This window comes from Capricornis sumatraensis, chromosome 20, assembly GCF_032405125.1.
Source record: "Capricornis sumatraensis isolate serow.1 chromosome 20, serow.2, whole genome shotgun sequence".
NCBI classification, from domain to species: Eukaryota; Metazoa; Chordata; class Mammalia; order Artiodactyla; family Bovidae; genus Capricornis; species Capricornis sumatraensis.
Genome location: NC_091088.1, coordinates 21,164,261 through 21,183,638, shown reverse-complemented (window position 1 = coordinate 21,183,638; position 19,378 = coordinate 21,164,261). Strand labels below are relative to the sequence as shown.

Genomic DNA, 19,378 nt, shown 5'->3' with positions numbered 1-19,378 from the left:
ACTATACCAAAATAATTTAGAGCAGGGGTCCCCAGCCCCCAACCTGTTAGGAACTCGGTCACACAGCAGGTGAGTGGTGGGTGAGGGATGATGTTTCATCTGCCGCTCCCCACAGCTTGTATTATCGCCTGAACCATCCATCCCCACCATCTCTTGCATTACCGCTTGAACTTTCCCTCCCTCACCACACATCTGTGGAAAAAGTGTCTTTCACAAAACCAGTCCCTAGTGACAAAGAACTACTGACCTAGAATAACTGTATCTCCCAATCTTTGTCTATTTAATAAACCCTTTGCATAATACACTACACAAAGTTCGCTCACCAGACAAGATGTACACTTCCTGAGGTATGTGTGCAAGCACAGTGTGTGTGTGCAGAGCATCTCAGTCCCCTGTGTTATCAACTAGTAACGACTTTCAACCTGCCTGCAACACACCTCCCCCAGCTTCCCTCTAAAGAGCCACCTGTGGTAAATGACGTTTGTGGGTGCAGCATCACCTCCATCCCTCATTCCTATGGGGAGCAACTTCTCCAAAGGCCCTCATGAGGCTGGCAATTCTAGGCCCTTCTCTACCTCTGCTCATACACAGGGCCAGCCAAAGCACGCTATTCTCAAAGGCCACAGCTACTGTTCAGGGAAGGGCATGTGAACCAAGGCAGAGCCCTCCTATGAGATTTTTCAATAGAGCCAGACAGGCAGGCAGGCTTTGCACATAACCGTGTACATCAAAACTAAAGTCAGCATCCCTCCAGGATTTCAATAAATTCCTTTTACATGACCCAATAAATTCTCTTCTGCTTAAGCTACTTTCAGTAAGTTTCCAAGCCTTCCACTCGAAAGTATCTTACTTTTAAAAACATATATATATTTCCAGACTTTCTTTAAAAAAGAAGTTTCAGTTTTAAGTGAAAAATAAAGTTTTGAATTCCAGCACCACACATTAAAACTGATATGGGTCTGGGAAAGCCTGGGGCAATGAATGAAACCCCTTGTCTGGGCAGCTGCTCCTCACCTCCCCCCGCCCCCCGCCTCAGGGCTGCTTCTCCAGCTCCCCCTGCCTGCTTGGGCTCCCCTGCTGCCTGCGAAGCTGCTGCTAGTTCGTTTCACTCCCATGAGAAAATCAAGGTCTGTTTTCATTTGAACAGCATTCTATTTTAAAAGAATACATGAGCAATATAAAGCAGCCCAGGGTCCTTAGCGTTGACACCTAAGAAGAAATGGAAACTGAAAGGCTATGACTTAGAAACATAAGAGTGAAGGCGTGCAATTAGTGACGTCCATTTGATATTTAAAATACAAAGAAAGTTAAACACAGTCACCATTTTGGACATATATTTTATTGTTTAGAAATTTCCATCAGAGCCATCATGAAGTACCTTTGTCAGGAGATGCCTATGAGAATCCAGACTGGAAAACGGGCATGTAGGCCTGTCAGCTCTTCCTGCAAATTCACAAACATGGGGACAACCGGTCTGGCCACAAGGTGTAAGGTCATGGACCACCACAGTATAGCCCAGCATCCCCCCAACTCCCGTGCAGACCTAGATGAACAGCAGAAAACTTTACAGGTATAGATTTTGTGCAACCTCAAATGACAAACAACTTACTCTGGTGGTGCCCAAATAAGACACCGCAATCTGCAGAAAATCAAATTATCATGATCAGAGTTTCTACCTGAATCAAGTTAACCTCCTAAACCAACTAGCTGACCTTATTAAGAATTTACTTATTTTTAAAAGCAAACCAAATGTATATGGCATCTTTTTTAAAAAATCATGTAAACGTTGCAAAGTTTTTAGGGGTTACTTATAATCTGAAGAGATTCATTTAAAAAAACTACTGGACTTGTTAAAACTACAAATACTAACCCCAACTCCCCCCATGAAAAAAGCAATTGTTACAAAAATATAGAAAATATACTAGCTTCTACTATTTAACCTTTTCACCAGAAATCTCAAACTCTGGGATACATCCTGGCTTACATACCATCAACAAGCACAAGTGCAACTGTCTCGAAGTTTTAAGGAAGAAAAAGTTCTAAAACATTCCCTTTGTTATTTGAGATTGTGGCTACTTTCTTCATAGGGACTGTGATGCTAGTGGACAGGGGCAGTCTGAAGTTTCCTATTGCATCCCGTGCGTGGACCTGGAGTGGAGATTACAGGACAGGAGGCTGCTTTCGAAGCTCACTCCTTTAGCCTCTTCAGATTTCTCTCTTCGGTCCCTTCAGTTCCACTTTAGGACTTGCTGGATCCCCTGACTCCTGAGCTCGCCTTGGCTTCTCAGCAAAGCCCACCAGGGACGGCCCAGAGAAGAGGGCATAGGCCTTCTGCGGCCTGAGGTGCCTACTTCTGGGGAGTGTGGGTCAGGCCTCCCACTCAGGTTTGCACATGACAGGGAAGCTGCAGGCTTGGGGGTTGATCCCCCAACTCTACCCCCAGAAGATGACTGATGCTACGGGACAGTCTACAGAGCCTGGGAGGGGAGCCAGGAACAGATGGGGAGGCAAAACACTTTACTTATCGAACACTTTTATAAACTTTGAATCGGATCACATGTTCAGAGCAGGCATGCTACCAGGCACTTGGACCAGTTAAGAGCTAGGATAGGGACCAAATTCTGCTTGGTCCAAGCAACAAACACTACAGGAGGGGCATGTGGTTTAACTGTCTTCATGTCTCTAAGGATACCCTCCTTCACTAGGACATTTTCAGAGTTTCCTTGTTCTACTATTGCCTAAAAGCTCCCTGAAGCCCTTGGGTGAGGCTGGCTGCTGGGTAACAGTGGGATAGATCCACACACCATCAGGCAGAATCTCCCACGACTGAGATATGGCTGGGCTGATGAACCCCGTGCCCCTGGAGCTCAGGGAGACCTCAAGATGGGTGTCCCAGCCTAAGAAAGCTCAAGAGAACTCTTTACCTGCAGCCCCCCTGTGGGCAGAGTCCTCACTACCTGCTGTGTGCTCCCGGATGGAAGCTTGGTTCAACTCGGAGCCTGGCTCGCACCCACCCCTCCCCTGGTGGACCTTCTGGCCTTGGCCATAATCTCCACACCCACCACCCCCTAGCCTGGCATCCTTGCGCTGCTCCTCTCACCATGCTTGTCTGAGAGCAGGATGCCTGCCTCCAAGTCAGAAGGATGGGCCCTCTCTGGGCCTCCAGTGGACTCCAGGCTCTCCTGTTGGAAGGAATAGATTTCACACCGCTAAGAGTTTTATTTCACAGATCATGGCGGTGAGGTTGGGATTTCCAGTCCTCATCGTGGTTAAGTTATACATTTCCTGATGCCTTGTTTCTGCAAACCTGAAGCAGCTCACCCAACACACCCAGGCTGTTTTAAACCCCAAATGAATTTTCCACAAGCAACAACAACAGATTCGGAGAACACTACCACGTAACGCTGAGCGAGTCCCCTCTACTTTGGCTGCATCAAAAAAACAGGGCTTCTGAGGCATCCCCGATTCACATTTGCTCAGAAGAGAGGTGCTCCCAACATCAAGGCACAAAGAAAGAAGTCTCCTGGGGCAAAATGACGATGAAAGCGACCAGTGACCTTTGTAAGGCCTGAGGCGGAGTCGCTGCGGGAGGCGAGTCTGGGCTGGGCTGGGCGGGCATATCAGGAGGCAGGCCGAGGGCCCGGTCTCCCTCTGGGGCCCGAGGAGTCCTCACGCGTACTCCTCCAGGAACTTTATGTGAAAGTCCTTCACCTTCTGTAGAACCGTCTTTAGTTTCTCGACCGGAGGAAGAATGGTCATTCTGTCAGGAAGGAGAACAGCACAGTCAGACACGAATTGCTCTGGAGAAGGGGACAGGGGTAAAACTGGCAGGTCACTCCTCTACCTGCACACAGGGCAGGCAAGCTTCCTGGGGAGGGACAGGCCCTGGACAGCACCTGGCACTTGCTGAACCACTTTCCTTCATCATTCACATATTTTTTTTAGCCAATTCATACATGTGAACAAATGCAGTAAGCTGGTGGTGACATCTCAGCTTACTTAACCCATCCACCTATAATCACAGGAGGCCCACCCAACACTCTGACAGGTGCACAGAACTTTTCTCTGGAGCGGACCCTACTTCTGCTAGATAAGCCTTTTCCATCTCCACTATCAGTCTCATAGTGAGAACCTTCAGTCACAACTTCCCTCCATAGGAATTCCCAAGTTGCCATGGTAACTAACTCCTCCCTCCAATCCTGTCAACCTGCTTCCCATCCCTAACAGCAGCTCTCAAGAAGTAACCACTTCTTGAGTGAGCCACAAATTGCCAGGATGAACCTAACTAGGGTGGAAAGGCTATCCACACACATTTGTCCATTGAGGGGCACTGCCCATGACCTTCACTGACTCAAAACTTGGCCCCAGGTGCTACGCCCAAGACATTTCTTTTTTTGACATCTGCTGCTGGCCTTGGTGGGAAGCCCTGGCTGAGCTGTTCAGCTGGCCTGGTAGAGTCCCATGCCTGTGAAAGGCGGCACAGCAATTTCACCGTATCTCAGAGGCAACATCTCGGCAGGTTTTTGGCTCAGTGGACAAGCTACTGAGCTCCTGGATGCAGACTGATACATCATGGAGTTGAAAAGGGACAAGGGAAGAAAAGAAAACCCAGCAGGGGGAACACTGCAGAGAGCATGTGAAAGATGGAGGCGGTGGAGGGGGAGACGGCGGTCAAGGAGGTGACCGTGGAGTCCACCCATAGTCTTCCTGAGTCCCTGCGCAGCGTCTCGGCTATCTCTGTGGCAGGACAGAATGGGAGTGGGATGAGGGTACAGGGGCTTCACACGTCTCCGTCTCTGCAGTTGCCTTGCTGTTAAGAAGCCCAAGTTTCCCAAGACAAACCAGGACGCAGGCCCCTCTGTCTAACAGGTGCAGAGGCAGTGGTACCTGAAGTGGTAGGTGCCTTCCCTCTGCCCGAAGCCGCTGCCAGGCACGACACAGATGCCCGTCTCCTCCAGGAGCTTCATGCAGTAGAACATGTCAGGGGCCATCTTACGGGCCTGAGGGGACAGGGCAGAGCTTAGGGGTCATCCCGATTTCACCCCGCACAGCCCCACCATGACACTCTCAAAGCCCCGTATGCCTGACATGGCGGGTTCTTTGCCATGGCAGGGCCCCTCCGCCCTCTCTTCCTGCGAGAAAGAAGGCAGGACACTGGGTATGCAGGCAGCTGGGGCCGGGAGCAAAGAACCCAAAGGCCGCTTTGGGACAGCCGTGGGCTGTGGGGCTTCTGGCTGTCCCCTAGGGAGTGCCAGCCCGAGTCCACTGTGCCCCACCCACAGAGCAGCTCCCCAAGCATTGGCCTTGGCCTCCTACACACCAAGCCAGGGCCCTGAGGTCTGTGCCCAGGGGAGCCTTAAGGAACAAGCCTCTCAGGGGCCCTGCTGGTGGTGCTTCTCACACTTCAGTTTGCACAACCAGGCCACCTCTTAAATAGATTCTCGGGCTCTAACACCTGGGATGCTGATTCCACAGGCTGAGGGATGGGGCCAGATTTTGAATGTTTAACAAGGTAGGTTAGGGGGTGTGAGGACACTTTCAGAGATAGGGCTCTGGCCCTTGATTCTCAAACCAGGGTCAGTGGCACCACCTGAGAACTTATTGGGAATGCAGAACCTTGGGCCCCTCCATAGACTTCCTGAACCAGAAGTGACATTTTTAACAGGGCCTCAAGTGATCCATGTACACATCCAAGTTTGAGCAGCGCTATTGTAGGGTATGGTGGCCAGGTGGAGGAGACAGCTCCTGATGCTTCTCCAGTGTCTGTTCAGTTTTAAATGCATCGCATCACACCTGGGCCTGACCTCACGCCCACTCCATCACCACAGCTGCTGCAGGGCTGGGTCTCCAGGAGCCCGTCATCTTTACACGTTAAGTACCATCTGACCAATGGATACACCAAGTTCAGAGCCTCAAGGGCCAGCACTTGTGCTCCTCAAGGCAAGAAAGAGTTCCAAGTGAACCTGCTGAGAGAGCCAGCCCAACCCGGCGCCTCTGACCTGAGCTGCCTCCACGGCTTTCACAGGGATGAAGATTCGAGGAAAGGCGTACATGGCCCCCATCAAGGGGTTGCAGTGAATTCCTGGGACTTGGTTAAACATGTCTTCTGTCAGTTTAGCTTTTTTGGCCAAATTACCCAAGACGGACTCTTTCTCCTAAGGAGACAGAGAAAGCATAGGAGTCAGCATCTCCAGGCACCATGGCTCCAGACACTGAAAACCATCCCTTCAAACTAGGGCGTCCAGGCAGACCGGTGAAAGGCAAGCTGTTGTGTGCTTGAGCAACAAACCAGAGAGGCGGGCAAGACACGTGTCCCTCTGCAGATGTCCTCCACAGACGCTCAGCCCATGAGGTTGCCATGGGCCCTGGGCAGGGGCACCTGAGTCACAAGTAGGTCCTAGGCGGCTTGTGTCATAGGTTCTACTCTCGTACCGAGACGTCATTCCCGCAAACAAGGAAAACCAGTTCCTCCCCGTCAGCCTGGACAAACTTGGCCCTGGACGGAACATCCTAGAATATGCTTCTAGGAGACAGCCCCACCACTTAATTCTGGGGAGCTACCCTTCCCCCAGTCCATGTGATGTGTTGGGGCACACAATCCAGGCAAACCACATCAGTGATAGGCTGGGAGCTTGACACGTGGCCAAGGCTGGAGCAGGCAGCCCAACACTTGTGCAAGCGCTGCTGGACGGAGGTGAAGCGGTGTGTCCTGTGCATGAGCGGATCAGCAGAGCACAGCACGCACACACAGTGCAACGTTACCCTGCCTTCAAAATGAAGCACATTCCGACACACGCCCCGACAGGGACAAACCTTGAAGACACAGTGCCGATTGAAATAAACCAGCCACAAGATAAATGCTATATACGAGGTACCTAAAGCAGTCAAATCCTCAGAGACAGAAAGTAAATCAGCGGTTACCAGGGGCTGGGGAAGGGGGAAATGAGGAGTTATTGTTTAATGGGTACAGTTTCAGTTTGGGAAAAGGTTCTGGAGATGGATGCTGGTAATAGTTGCACAATGTGAATGTACTTTATTCACTAAACTGTTCAGTCAAAAAAGATCAGAATGGCAAATTTTATGTTCTGTGTAATTTACCACAATTGAAAAAGAAAGATTGTTAATCTAAAACAGCTGGGAGCTGACTTCTTCAATGAGTTCCATTCTTGTTTAAACTCGTTACAGTTGGGTTTTGTCACCTGCAGTTGAAAGGGTCTGTCTGCATCACTTCAAGCTGCAAGGATATCTGGTTAAGCCACAGGCAAGTCTGTGGTCTGGAATCAATGGCATGCTCATCCATTTCCCCCTTTTACTTTAGTAACAGAATCATCACCCCCTTCTCTGCCCTCCATGTTCTCAGGACATGAGGCCATTCCCTCTGAGCGCCTGCCCATCCGTGGTGCTCACAGGTGAGAAGGAGGAAGAGGTGCCCACACCCACAGTGCGCACAGTCCTCCCACTTCAAATACAGCCCAGCCACATCCTGAGACTTAACCTTACTGGGGGGGTCAGGCACCATGTGGAACCATAAGCATGCCCTGGAGGTCATCTGGAGAGAGGCTGGCCATGGAGACCACACATGGTGAATGCTGGCCACAGCAGTGATGCAGACAGGCCATGGGACGCAGCCGACTCACCCTGCTGAACTGCTCGAAGGATTCCTCTCCTGGCACCGGGGGGTTCACAACGATGTCCATGGCAGCCTGCCCAGACACTGGCGGGCACAGACGCACCGAGAGCAGCTTCACCAGCTGGCCCTTGATTTCAGGGTGCAGGTTGATCACCTCCATGTAGCCTCCTCTGTAGCCACACCTAGAATGTTGAAGCGGGAGAGAGGACCCACCAGTCACAGGGACCTCTACTAAGTGCAACCAGCTGGCCAGAATCTTCTGTAACCAGCCCCATGCCCAACACTGAGCTGCCAGGTACGGCCAAGTTCTTGCCAATGGAAAGTGAATATAAGTGACATGTGCAAATCCTACATCACTTCCTTAAAAGCAGGCTCTCTCGTTCCTTTCTCCCACTTCCTAAGAAAGGCAGACACCAGAGCAAGCAGCCTCAGTGCTAGAGATGATGCCACGTGTTGAGAAGACAGAGCCAGCCCAGCAGGCTATCTTCGAATGACCTCGTGGAGCAAAGCCAGTCCCGGACTCCCCCTGCCTCTGAACTGTTATCACAGAGGCACACTTCCACCTTGTTTGAGCCACTGTAGTTGTTTTGTGTGGTTTTCTGTCATTTTCTTCCACCCTTCTAGATTGTCACAGAGCCCCTGTTTGAGTCATACAACAAATTCCCGTTGGCTATCTATTTCATATGTGGTAATGTAGGTTTCCATGTTACTCTCTCCATACTCTCACCCTCTCCCTCCTCCCCTCCCCCCGTGTCCATAGGTCTGTTCTCTGTGTCTGTTTCTCCATAGCCACCCTGAAAATAAATTCATCAGTACCATCTTTCTGGATTCCATATATATGTGTCAATATGTGATATTCACATTTCTCTTTCTGACTTACTTTGCTCTGTATAATAGGCTCTAGGTTTGCTCACCTCATTAAACTGACTCAAATGCATTCCTTTTTATGGCTGACTAATATTGTACGTATGTACCATAGCTTCTTTATCCATTCATCGGTTGATGGACATCCAGGCTGCTTCCATGTTCTAGGTGTTGTTGTAAATAGCGCTGCAATGAACATTGGGGTACATGTGTCTTTTTCAATTTTGGTTTCCTCAGGGTATATGTCTAGCAGTGGGATTGCTGGGTCATCCAGTGGTTTTATTCCTAGTTTTTTGTAATGAGCCATTATACTTTGGGTCTATAAGTTTTCTATAGTGAGCCACTGTACTTTGGGGCCTTTTGGTTATAGCAGCTTAGCCTGACTGCTAACTAGTATTATACTAGCTCTGCTCAAAAGGGGCATATGATTCAGGCCAGGCACCCCTTGCACAGGTTCAAGAAGTGGGCATGTGAGCAGCAACCTGAGGATTTTGCTGCAACTTTCTGATGCCTGAAAACAAAGCCAATCCAAAGGAAAGCAGAGCAGGGAATTCCCTGGCAGTTCAGTGGTTAGGACTCTGCGCTTTGACTGCCAAGGGCTTGTGTTCAATTCCTGGCCAGGGAACAAGATCCCATAAGCTGCATGGTGTGGTCAAAAAAAAGGAAAAAGAAAGAAGAGAAAAAAAGGGGAGGCGGGTAGGAAAGCAGAGCTGAGAAAGAAAACAGGACAAAGTCAGAAGTAGAGAGAGACCCACTGACATTTTTAAGCCCCCTGATTCAACTTTACTCCTTGACTTTTTACTGATACGGATTTTTTGAAAAATTCACTTATTTTTAATTGAAGGATAATTGCTTTATAGTATTGTGTTGGTTTCTAGCAAACATCAACGTGAATCAGCCATAGATCTACCCATGTCCCCTTCCACTGGAACATCTCTCCCACCTCCACCCCCATCCCACCCCTCTAGGTTGTCACCAAGCCCCGGCTAGAGTTCCTTCAGTCATACAGCAAATTCCCATTGGCTATCTACTTTACATATGGTAATGTATGTTTCCATGTTACTCTCTCCATACATCGCACCTCTTCTTTCTCCCCCCGACCCTGAGCTGTGTCCATACGTCTGTTCTCAATGTCTGTGTCTCCACTGCTGCTCTGCAAAAAGGTTCATCAGTACCATCTTTCTAGATTTCATATACATGTGTGAGTATACAATATCTGTTTTTCTCTTTCTGACCAACTTCACTTTATATGTGTTTTTTAAACCCTCTTTCATGTTGAGTTTCTGTTACTTATTGCCAAAAGGATCCTGACTGATACAGAGTCAAATCTCATGAAAATAAGCTGACATCATTAAAAAACAACAACAACAACAACAACCAACTTTCAGAACCAAATCAGCTCCATTAGCCACACTTCCTTCTCTGGACTGAGACTGATAACCTTCAGACTAATGACCACAGAAATAATGGCATCAGCTACCTTCCTCTGTATACGCACCACACCCACCCAACCTCAGACACCTGATACGATGAGAACTCAGTAAAAGACTTTTGGGATCAGGCTGTAGAATGAACTGGCAAAGACTGATCCCCATCTGATCCATCACCTGGCCTTTCCAAGGCAGGAAGATAAATTCTGGCCACTTGGAAGGGTTTCTCGTAACAAAAGTTGAAAGAAGAATCTTTCTGCTTTACCCTCTGCTGATGAGTAGAAAATCAAATTGGGTAAATCAGTCTAATCCTAGGTAATCAGGATCTAAGGGCAACAGGATACCAACTCAGGTTACCAATATCCAGAGTAATCAATAACACAGATGGAGAGATGGGTAGGTCTGTAATAAACACACTTGAGTTTGAAAAATGAGTTAATAGAGAACATATTTAAGTAAAGCAGTACACAACACATGAAAGTTTAGCAAGGAGGCACCACAGCTACCAGGGTAAACCAGAAAGAACAGCATAAATCAACTCCTGCACACAACAAATACAGCCAAGAACAGCCGGGCAACCATCCCAAGGGGACAGCTCCCTTGCGTGTGTGTGTGTGCTAAGTCACTTCAGCTATGCCCAACTCTTTGCAACCCTATGGAGTGTAGCCCAGCAGGCTCCTCTGTCCATGGGATTCTGCAGGCAGCAATACTGGAGTGGGCTGCCATGCCCTCCTCCAGGGGATCTTCTTGACCCAGGGATCGAACCTGTGTCTCTTATGTCTCCTGCATTGGCAGGTGGGTTCTTTACCACTAGCGCTACCTGGGAAGCTCCCTTGACCTGGTCAATATATTTCTTGAAGCTTCATAGTTACACTGGCCTCCAGACCCTCTCCCCTACCCTGACACCTGGCACATAGTGGAACTCCCACAACGCTGGGGAATGAATGTCCTGGCTGTAAATGCATGGGCCTACCCATCTCAGTCTAGTTTGCAGGTTCCTCCTCTCCTCCCCTAACTTTTGAGCAGTGACGGCTGGGCCCAGTCCCTGGACCTCTTCTCTATCTATACTCCTCCCAATGAGATGTCTAGGCTCAGAGATCTAACTAACAACTCAAACACTGACATCTCGCACACTTGAATCTCCAGCTGGGTATCAGCCCTGAGCTACAGACTCACATAGCCACCTCCATCTGGACATCCAACAGGCATCTGCAAATTTTACACATCTAAAACCAACTTCCAAATCCCCCCCGCCAAACCTGCTTCACCCACAGACATCCTCATCTACTGAGGGCAACTCTATGCTTCCTGCTGTTTGAACAAAACACTTGGGAGTCATCCTTCTCTCTCTCACACCCTCGTTTTCATCAAGCAACAACCGTCAACTTCACCTTCAAACACACCCAGGATCCAACATCTCCCCACCTTTTCCCTGGCCCCCAGCATCTCCCCTGGACTGTGACAGCCTCCTGACTTGAGTGCTCGCTTCTTTCCCTGCCCTCATCACTCAGCAACCAGGAGTCACACCTCTGTGCAAACCCTCTAAGGGCTCCCATCTCATTCTGAGTAAAAGATAACCTAAGTAGCCCAGGTGATCTGGCCTCCTGTGACTTTTTGGTCTCAACTGCTGCCACTTTCCCTCTCACCCTCTTCTAGTCTCCTTCCTGCTCCTCCCTCCACCTCAGGGCCTTTGTAGAAGCTGTTTCCTTAGACGTCTGCATAGCTCCCCACCTCCCCTCCCTGGGTCCAACTCTTTAGTGACCGGACGCCGCCTCTCTGCATTCCTACCTCCTCTGATTATTTCTGTCCTTGACACATCACGTTCATTTGTCTATTGCCTCTGACCTCACTAGAGCATGACTGTGAGGGCAGAATGGGTGTGGTTTTCTCACTGCTGTAGCCTCACTGCTGAGCTTCTGAACGCATAGCAGATGCTCAATAAATATGGGCTGAATGAACGAATACAGGGCTGAAGCTGACGCTCTGGCCCCACAGGTCACAGGGTGCTCAGGCAGGGTGCATACAGCGCTCCTGCACACAGAGCTTGGCCACTGGCCTGACGGCATCTATCCACTCAACCTGCCATCCCATGCCCTCAGATTTCAGTCAAGTGTCAGAGCAATAGCAACAAGGCTGGCAGAAAACCCTAGGGTTGGAAGCTGCTGTGGGTCCTGTGTTCACTTTCATCACAGCCTTATTTTACACAAGCCCTTGCACAGCGGATGCCCTCACACCAGTGCACTCCCCCTGGGGAGACATGGCCTGTCTCCTCCTGCTTCTTACATCAGCAGAGGCTGTAGACGAGAGTAGCCACCTCTGTCCAGTAGGTTGAGGCGGGGCAGGGTGGAAAAGCAATGGGACCAGGTGGGCCCAGGAGCAGCGTGAGGGAGGCAGGGGCCCACATACTCGCCCATGTAGCCCTTGGAGGTGGAATGGAAGGAAGCGAGCTCCACGTTGCTGGAGTACTCAGGCCCCATCTCATAAAGCACCTTCTTAAAGGAGTGGAATTTGCAGTCCGGGGAGTACACATTGTCCTGGTACACCTGCAGGAGGGGACAGGACAGGAACAGTCAGCCAAGTCCCCCAGAAACTGAGCCACCTGGGCTGTGGCTGAGCGAGGGCACAGGGGCTCTGGGACAACCTGCAGCCAGGGCTGCCTGCTGTGAAGATGGCCTTAGATGTCACGTCTAAGCCAGATGTGCCCAAGAGAACCTTCCAGAACAAGCAAGGGCGGCGGGGGAGGCCACGGGCTGGATGCCCACTGGATTCTCCCACATTAGCCCCACGCAGTCTCCAGATCTCCTTTCTGCCTCACGTGCCAGTGACACCCGGCTGGCCCGAGCAGGCTTTCCTCCCAGAGCGTGATGCTCACCCCGTCAGTAAGATGAGTGGTGAAAGCAGTTCATGGACCTGTCCTTTGACCTCCCCATCCGAAGAGCTAACCGTCCTCCTCAGCGCTTCACGGCACTCACCCAGCTTTCCATCCACCATCACCGCCATTCTCTCCTCCCTGGACTGAGCAGCGCCTACACCTCTTGTCCCTCCCCGTCTATACAGTCTAGCAGGCAAACGCTCCATCTACGCTTGGCGATGAACTTCCCATGCCCAGTATGGAGATCAGGGAAACCGAGGCTGAGGCGCTGTGGGTCAGCAGGAGGGTCAGGCCAGCTCCACCTTCAACAAGCCAGGCAGAGCCCCCTCCCCTCCCCAGCTCCTCCATGGCCTCTCCCTTCTGCCCCTCACCCTCCTTGCTTCCCAGACCCTGAGGGAAGAGGTTCGTGCACCAGGTCACTCTACTGCCCCTTCTTTCCTTTAGAAATGAAGATTTAAGTCTATCTGCTATTGCTCACAGCAGTGATTTGGTGGATAACCTCTGTGTGTGGGGGGGTGGGGGGGTGCTAAGGAGCACAGAAACGAAGCTCACGTGCTAGAAGCTATGACTAACCAGAAATCACGCAGAAATGAAGAAGTGAAAATAGGATTTGACAGGTCTTTAATTTCTTCTTGCAAAGCAGGAAAAGAATGTGCAGGTTTGTCTCCAGATCTAGGGTTCAGGCAGCAGCGATTCTGGGGTTGATAAGATTCCCCTCCTCATAGGACACAGCATTCAGCCCACCCAGCTCCCACTCTCCCTTCTTGAGAAAGGGGCCCTTGATTTGCTTCAAGAAACATCCTCCCCAGCTCTCTATCTGCAGGTTTCAGGTCATAGGGGAGAGCCCCCGACCCTTGCCTAGGGCCTGGTCAGTCCGCACATTGCAGCCACTGGGCCAGAATAATCAGTTCAGTGATGGGTGTTTGACCTAAACTGCACCAGTGAAGCTCAATTCTGAGCTTTGTTGAAACAACCAGGAAGATAAGCTCTCTTTCTAGGCTGGGAAGATAGCAGGCCCATGTTTGAGGCCAAGGCAGCAGGATGGAACAAGAGGAGCCGGATGATATGATTCAAGTCCCTGGATCCAGCCCCACTCCTGAGACCCCACCACCGTGTTAAGTTTAAAGTAGTTTGGGTTGGATTTTTGAAACTTATAACCAAGATTCCAAACCAATAAGGGATGATTTCGGTCACAGTCTCACAGGTTGTTTAACACTGAACATCCTCAACCTTGTTAGAATCTCTCCTCCGATATCTAGAAAGTTCTCTTGTCTATAGAACAGCAGACCTGGCTCCCTCCCCCAGAAGAGAAAGCATACCCTCACCTCTGAGAGTCCAGGCTGCTCTTACCTCATCAGCCAGGAGAAAGAGCTTCTCCTCCCAGGCAAAGTGAATCACATCTTCTATGCACTTTCTGCTCTGCACCTGACCTAAACAGTCCCAAACAAAAGCAGAAGGCAGGTTGTCATGGTGTTTCATTCATCCCCAGGTGAGAGTTCCAGCCAGAATCACTCAGATGTCTCTGTTCCCTCATGATCTTACAGGACCACCCTCCCTAGCTGCTGACAGCCTCCAGGGAGCCCCTAGGGTCAGCTCCATCCCTCTGACTCACTTCAGCCAGGTATGTGTAGGGAGTGGTGTTTCATACCCAACTTTCTTGTTATTCTTCTCAGAGGTATGTGTATGGAGGGGGGAGGAGGATATATGTGTATTATTCTGTGCTAGAGGACAAGAAGACATGGACGTATCATAAACAGCACGAAAATGAAACTGAAGGAGTTAACTCTTTCAGCCCTGCTCCCCTCCGTCCCCCACAGCAGCCACACCATGAAAAGAGTACTGGCCACACCTTCTCCCTATACAAGCTCCACGAGGCAGGGGCAATGTCTCTGGCCCAGCACCAACCCTCAAAGCCAGCACCCAGCAGGGCCCTCCCTGGTAAGCACAGTGGAAGAAGTTCTAAACGAATGAATGAGCCTGCCTACCAGCTCTGGCTTCTCCAGTGACCATGTGGGAGCCGTGCCCGCTGAGGACACTGGCAGGCACCCACAGTATCCCTGCCAGGGTCTCCCTTCAGAGCTGGACTCATCACTTCATCCACCTTAGAGAAATCAGTGCCAGTAGCAAAATATTCACCATCAGCTCACAGGAAATACTGCGGGTTTCAGTGGGGAAAGGAACAAATGCCACAAGGTAGAAAGGAACACTTTCCCAGATTTCCCGAGGCCCTGGGATGGTGGACTTGCTCACACAGCTTCTGGAAAAGTACTAGGCAGGCCTGCTGATACTCACAAAGGACGTAAATGAGCACCTACGGGTGTTACATGCATGTATTATCTACATAAGTATGTATGTACACATGTATTACTGCCATATGTATCTACATCTTCATGCAAAGCAGTATGGAGAATATATTACCTTTTTGTTAAAAATAAAAATAACCATATTCTTGTCCATGTAAGAATAACAAGACTAAGTCTTAGAAAAATACACTGATGTATCTTCTAAGAGCATGGTATGATTCAGCCAGGATTTCAGACTTAAACTATCTAAGCAACAAACCAGTTCCTTTACTAAGGGACCAACCTGTCCCTGCCAAACAAAGGCCAAGCAGGCTTCCTATGAAGCAAGCTCATGCTCTGGGAATTAGGAAGGGCAGCACCCCCGATGCTACAAGTAACCAGCTGCTGTTCCCGTAGACAGACAGGGGCTGTCCATTCTGGCAGCCTCTCCTGCCTACCACATGCTCCTGGTCTTCCCTCCCAGGGCTGTGATGCCACGAAGTATACCCTGTTAGAATGCAAGCAAAGGTGTGAGCACCTAGAGTATAAAAGGTGTGAGCGGGGTACATGATGCCAGTTTAGTTCAGTTGCTCAGTTGTGTCCGACTCTCTGAAACTCCACGGTCTGCAGCACGCCAGGCTTCCCTGTCCATCACCAATTCCCAGCGCTTGCTCAAACTCATCTCCATCAAGTCGGTGATGTCATCCAACCATCTCATCCTCTGTCATCCCCTTCTCCTCCCGCCTTCAATTTTTCCCAGCATCAGGGTCTTTTCCAAAAAGTCAGTTCTTTGCGTCAGGTGGCCAAAGTATTGGAGTTTCAGCTTAAGCACCAGTCCTTCCAATGAATATTCAGGACTGATTTCCTTTAGGATTAACTGGTTTGATCTCGTGGCAGTCCAGGGAACTCTCAAGAGTCTTCTCCATAATGTCAGGGGGAGTGCAAGGGCCGGGCCTCAGGAAGCCCACGGCTCAGGAGAGGAAAGGAGACCTGCTGTGCACAAATAATCCCCCATGCGATCGATGCAAACTGTGGGACAAGGACAGAGCTTATTCCTCTCCAGGGCCTGGGGACGAAGCAGTCACTCAGAACAGGCCTGTGGAGCAGGAGGAGCCGCATGATCTCCAGAGGGCAGGGCATGCCTGTGCCCAGCAGGGGGAGACATGCGCGCACCACAGAGAAGAGGCAGCTCTGCTGAAGGCCCCAAAGGCTGCAGAGGGGTCTTCCAAGTGCCCCTTGCCAGAGGCCGGGCCAAGGGAATGTCCCACACACTAATGGGGATACCTGTTGCTTGCACCAGCCTAGCGTCCTGTCCTTCTCTGAGCAACAGCACACAACTGTCCTAGGGGAATTTCTCTTTAAACTCCACCAGGGACACAGACCCAGCCAATCAGCCTCAGTGATTTAACTAGGTCAGGCATAGGCAGGTGTCACAATGTGGGCCAAGAGAGTCTGGCCTGGGGCTTCAGTTGAAACCATGGGTGAGGCTCCCTGTGGAGGACGCTCAGCTGCTGGGCACTGACTGGACCTGCGGAAGGCCACTCCCAGGACAGGTGCTTCCTGAGGATTCCAGCCCAGAGCAGAGCTGGGTCATGGCCTGAGGTTCCCATGACGACGATGTTAATTCAAGTGTGCTGCTTTACCCTGGACTTCACAGGTCCACTCCCTTCAAGCCTCAAGGTGAGTTTCTGTCTCGAATCCCAAAGAGCCCTGTTAGCCACTAATATTCCACTCCATTTTGACACCTTTCAGACAAAGTGGTTATAGTGTGTGGTCCAGATGAGATACATGGTGATCACAGGTAGGTCTCTATTTTCCATCCTCCATCTTCCAATAGCTGCTTTCCACACATTAAGACCCCAGAGGGGAACTGCCTGGTGGTCCAATGGTTAAGACTTGATGCTTTCACTGCTGGGGTCCAAGTTCAATCCGTGGTCAGAAAACTAAGATCCTACAGCTGCGTATCACAACCAGAAACTAAAAAACAGCCTCAGAGAGCAAAACTAGCCCGAGCCTGCTTGTAACTTCTTTTTTAGAAAAACTGCTTCTTCTTGTAGTTCAGCCGCTAGTCTTGTCCGGCTGCTGCAACCCCATGGACTGCAACACACCAGGCTTCCCTGTTCTTCACTGTCTCCCAGAGTTTGCTCAAACTCATGTCCATTGAGTCAGTGATGCCATCCAACCATCTCATCCTCTCATTCCCTGTTGCCCCCTTTTCCTCCTGCCCTGGATCTTTCCCAGCATCAGGGTCTTTTCCAATGAGTCAGCTCTTCACATCAGGTGGCCAGAGTACTGGAGGTTCAGCATCAGCTTCCAATGAATATTCAGGGTTGATTTCCTTTAGCATTGACTTATTTGATCTCCTTACAGTTCAAGGTACTCTCAAGAGTCTTCTCCAGCACCACAGTTCAAAAACACCAATTCTTCAGTGCTCAACCTTCTTTCTGGTCCAACTCTCACATTCGAACATGACTACTGAAAAACTGCTTATATTAATATCACACTCATATGACCCCCACTTTGATCCCAAATAGGAAAGTCTCTGGTGCAGTTACTTCTCCCTAGACAGCCAGAAGAAGATATATTTAAGCTTCTGGTGAAGAAGTTACCAAGCCTATGATATAAACTAGGTATACAGAGTATTTCCTAAGATATAGGACATACTACTCCAAGTTTGGGGCCAGTAGCATCAGCATCGCCCAGGAGCTTGTTAGAAATGCAAATTGTCAAGTCCCACTCCAGCCTAATTATATCACCATATCTAGATGTAGGGCCCAGCAGTTTTGTTTTTTAACAAGCTGAAGTTTTAGAAGCATCATCCAAGGGCAGTGTTTCTCATCCTCAATTGCACAGAATATTGATGCCTGAGCCCCATCCCCAGAGATTCTAGGGTGTGGCCTGGCCTTTGGCATTTTTAAAAGCTCCCTTTCTGATTCTAATGTGCAGCCAGGATTGAGAACCCAGCTCTGTCATTTTCCTACAGTATCCTGGTTAGGTCCCTCATCCCTTCCCCCAGGCAGTTGGTGTAAATAAACCAGGCGAGCAGCTGCACCCATTTTCTGCACCCAGGAATTCAAGTGGAGCTTTCAGCTGATTGAAGCATCATTTGATGTTCCCAAGGAGCAGATTCCACAATCAACTCCACCACGCTTTGGCCCTGACCCAGTTTATCTCAACAAAGGAGGAGAGAGGAGCCCTTGTTCTCGGCATCCAAATAGCATCTGGGGCACATGAAGCCAGCAGCCTGGAAAGATCAAAACAGGCAGAACTGCATTTTTTTTGTGTGAAGAAAAATATGCAAAATTAGGAGTGTTTTCCAACTTCTGGAAACAGGTTTTTTTGGTTTGCTTTTGTTTTTAATATGGCATTTCCTTTTCAGGCCTCAAAGTACACAGCAATGCTGTGTCAAAGAAAAACAAAAACGCACACACCAGCAATCTAAAAACTGGTTCAGAAAAACAAGTAAGAGTAAGGGTAAAATTAGGCCTATAATTAGGTGATGGTTTGTCTGTGACCTCAAAGAGTAGGTTCTTTGTACGTGGACTAACAGGAAAAAGAACTGGTCTTAATTACCATACAACCCTGCCCAGGAAAAGGCCTGTATTCGTTCACCTCCTAAGGTGGCTGGCGGCCAACTTTATGGTTTTATGTTAGCAAATCTGGAGTTGGATTGGGAACCTGGGAGCAAATAAAACATTATTTCTTAGCTCTTTAGTGTCCAGACAGCCAAAACACCAGCCACCCTGCTCCCCAAGAAACTGGTAAGGAAGGAGAGCACAGACCTGTGGGGTTCCCGGGGTTGATGATGCATAGCACCTTGGGGTTACAGTGCTCTTTGGCTTGCTGCACGGCCCGCCGGAGCTCGTTCACATTCAGGGCCCAGCAGTTGTCCTCATCCAGGTAATAGTTCACCTGGATGGCATCGAGTTCGGAGATGACCGCTGAGTAGAGTGGGTACTGCGGGATGGGGATCATCACGCCTGTCCGTGACTTGCCACCCCCGGAGACCAGGATCTTCAGGATCGTCTGCAACAGAGAAGCCACGTTTTACAGAGCGACTGCCACTTTCCACCCTCCGAGGACTAAACAGCGGCAGAAGCCGGAAGACCCCAAACCCCGCCTTTCACCAGTCGCCCAGTGCCTACCCCCAGCACAGCCGCATGTAGGTTTCTGAACTCCCCTGAGTCTACCTCTCCTCCTCTGTAAAATGAGGGCTGTTACGAGGAATAAGCAAAATGATTTAAAGCTTTTAGCACAATGCATGGAACCTAAAGGCTTGATACCTGTTAGTATTTTTAAG

The 19,378-nt window shown here is 49.8% G+C and overlaps 1 protein-coding gene across 2 annotated transcripts in view; it reads right to left on the bottom strand.

Annotated features, from left to right (window-relative positions):
- Positions 1–1,334: 1,334 nt before the first annotated feature.
- Positions 1,335–19,378, bottom strand: part of GPT2 (glutamic--pyruvic transaminase 2) — a 33,857-nt gene continuing 15,813 nt past the window's right edge. The window contains exons 5-11 of one of the 2 annotated variants that reach the window (XM_068991770.1): positions 18,861–19,104; positions 14,147–14,226; positions 12,331–12,467; positions 7,638–7,812; positions 5,991–6,155; positions 4,888–4,991; positions 1,335–3,760 (exon numbers count right to left, since the gene is read on the bottom strand). In XM_068991770.1, the coding sequence (XP_068847871.1) occupies positions 3,670–3,760; positions 4,888–4,991; positions 5,991–6,155; positions 7,638–7,812; positions 12,331–12,467; positions 14,147–14,226; positions 18,861–19,104 (996 nt within the window). In that variant the 3' untranslated portion in view covers positions 1,335–3,669. Of the gene's footprint in view, positions 3,761–4,887; positions 5,001–5,990; positions 6,156–7,637; positions 7,813–12,330; positions 12,468–14,146; positions 14,227–18,860; positions 19,105–19,378 lie in introns of both variants that reach the window. The other variant, XM_068991769.1, reaches the window with a different exon arrangement.